Raw genomic sequence first — 1,802 nt, 5'->3', positions numbered from 1 at the left:
TCAAGTGCTAGCATAAAATATTATATTCTTTGTATAAATATTACATATATACTAGTAATATGAGTATATATTTATATTCATTTAACCTTATAAAACTATTATGTCATTCAAACAAAGATAAGAATGATATCATTAATGAATTTTTTCTATATACATGCATTTAGTCTAAAACACAAAAGTGTGACTTAATAAGATAAGATGTAATATAAACTTCATTCCCAAAAGAGTATAAATCGAGAACCATTCTCCACCATTTCTTGTATCTCTCATAGCCTATCTTTCCCTAAGCATTCATTTTCATTGAGCCATGTCTAACTCAATCCCCAGCTCTTGTAACCCAATCCCTAGCTCTAGTAACCCAAAGAAGAATAAGGGTCGTAGAAGGATTGAGATGAAAATGATAGTCAAAGACATCAACCTACAAGTCACATTCTCCAAACACCGCATTGGGCTATTCAAGAAAACGAGCGAGCTTTGCACTCTTTGTAATGCAAAAGTTGGGCTAGTTGTCTTTTCTCCTGCAAACAAGGCTTTCTCTTTTGGTGACCCTAGTATTGATGTTATCGTAGACCGCTATCAAATGAGGGACCAACCACTGAACCTGGGCAACAGGCAATATCTTCAGGCTCACAGAAATGCTAATGTTCAGGAGCTTAATGATAAGATTAATCGGATCAATGAAGATCTTGAGATTGAGAAGAAGTCCAGTGAAGAGTTGGCTAAGCAAAGGAAAGAGGCACAAGAACTTTTCTGGTGGGCTTCTAATTGAAGAGATAAATGGAGAACGAGTTGATCAATTAAAGTCGGCTCTTGAGAATCTGAAGAAGAATGTGCTTGATGTTGTTGAAAGGCAGAATATTGCTGAGGGTGTTGTTACAGTTGCTGCTGCTATCCCACCTCCTCCTCACTTTTTTAAGGTGGTGCATCTTCTTCCTACAACCCTTTGCCACCATAACCTCAGCCACCAACTCAGGAGTTTCAGGTGCAGCCGCCATCGCCACCTCAGCAGTTTCTTGGAAATCCACAACCACCACCTTGACAGTTTATGCATCCATAACCACCACCACCACAGTTTATGCATCCACAACCACCACCACCACAGTTTATGTATCCACCACCACCACCACATATGCTTCAGAACCAGTCCATGATGCTGCCAAATAATCTATTCAATGGTGGCTTGATGAATCACCTTGCCTTCAATAATAATATTATGGGAGGATATGGACCTGCAGGTGGATTCTTTTGATCCATTTAAATCCAAATCCACCTGAATCCAAATCTTGTTTACCAAAAGTTTTTTATGCTTCTATACCAAGCCAATGATGTTTTGCTAACTACTTATATGTGTCACTATGATAATTAATGAGAACTAAAATGAGGTGTGCTATTTATTACTAGGAAAAATCTTATTAGGTTGGTATAGAGGAATAAAAAAATTATGGTATAGAAAATTTGGGTTCAAAATATGCCCTATCTTTCTTTTCAATAATTTACTGTATTTCAATTTCTATATTTACCAGTTTCATAGTTGGGACTGATAAGGGTTTGGATTTTCATTATGTTGCTTGTCTTGTTTGTTTATGGCATGTCTATCATAATCTTTGTCATTTTGTACTTCTGAATGTATTATCAAATAAAGGGCATATTTCATTTTAATATTTCAAGATCTCTTTCAATAATGTATATTAGGATAACATGTTTAGGGCTCTCAAATTATGAACTCCCAAAACAAAATAAAAAATGAATATTATTGCTAAAACTAACCGGAATTGATTAAACTAACAATTCAGGTCATGAAC

General features: G+C 35.7%; 1 protein-coding gene across 1 annotated transcript; it reads left to right on the top strand.

The window, feature by feature from the left end:
• Positions 308-1,164, top strand: LOC109361845 (agamous-like MADS-box protein AGL62). Its single transcript, XM_019607380.1, has 2 exons — positions 308-753; positions 918-1,164. The coding sequence occupies exons 1-2, from the start codon at positions 308-310 to the stop codon at positions 1,162-1,164; spliced, it is 693 nt and encodes a 230-aa protein (XP_019462925.1).

Source organism: Lupinus angustifolius, chromosome LG12, assembly GCF_001865875.1.
Source record: "Lupinus angustifolius cultivar Tanjil chromosome LG12, LupAngTanjil_v1.0, whole genome shotgun sequence".
NCBI classification, from domain to species: domain Eukaryota; kingdom Viridiplantae; phylum Streptophyta; class Magnoliopsida; order Fabales; family Fabaceae; genus Lupinus; species Lupinus angustifolius.
The sequence above is the reverse complement of the archived record's forward strand: the minus strand, read 5'-3'. Positions and strand labels throughout refer to the sequence as shown.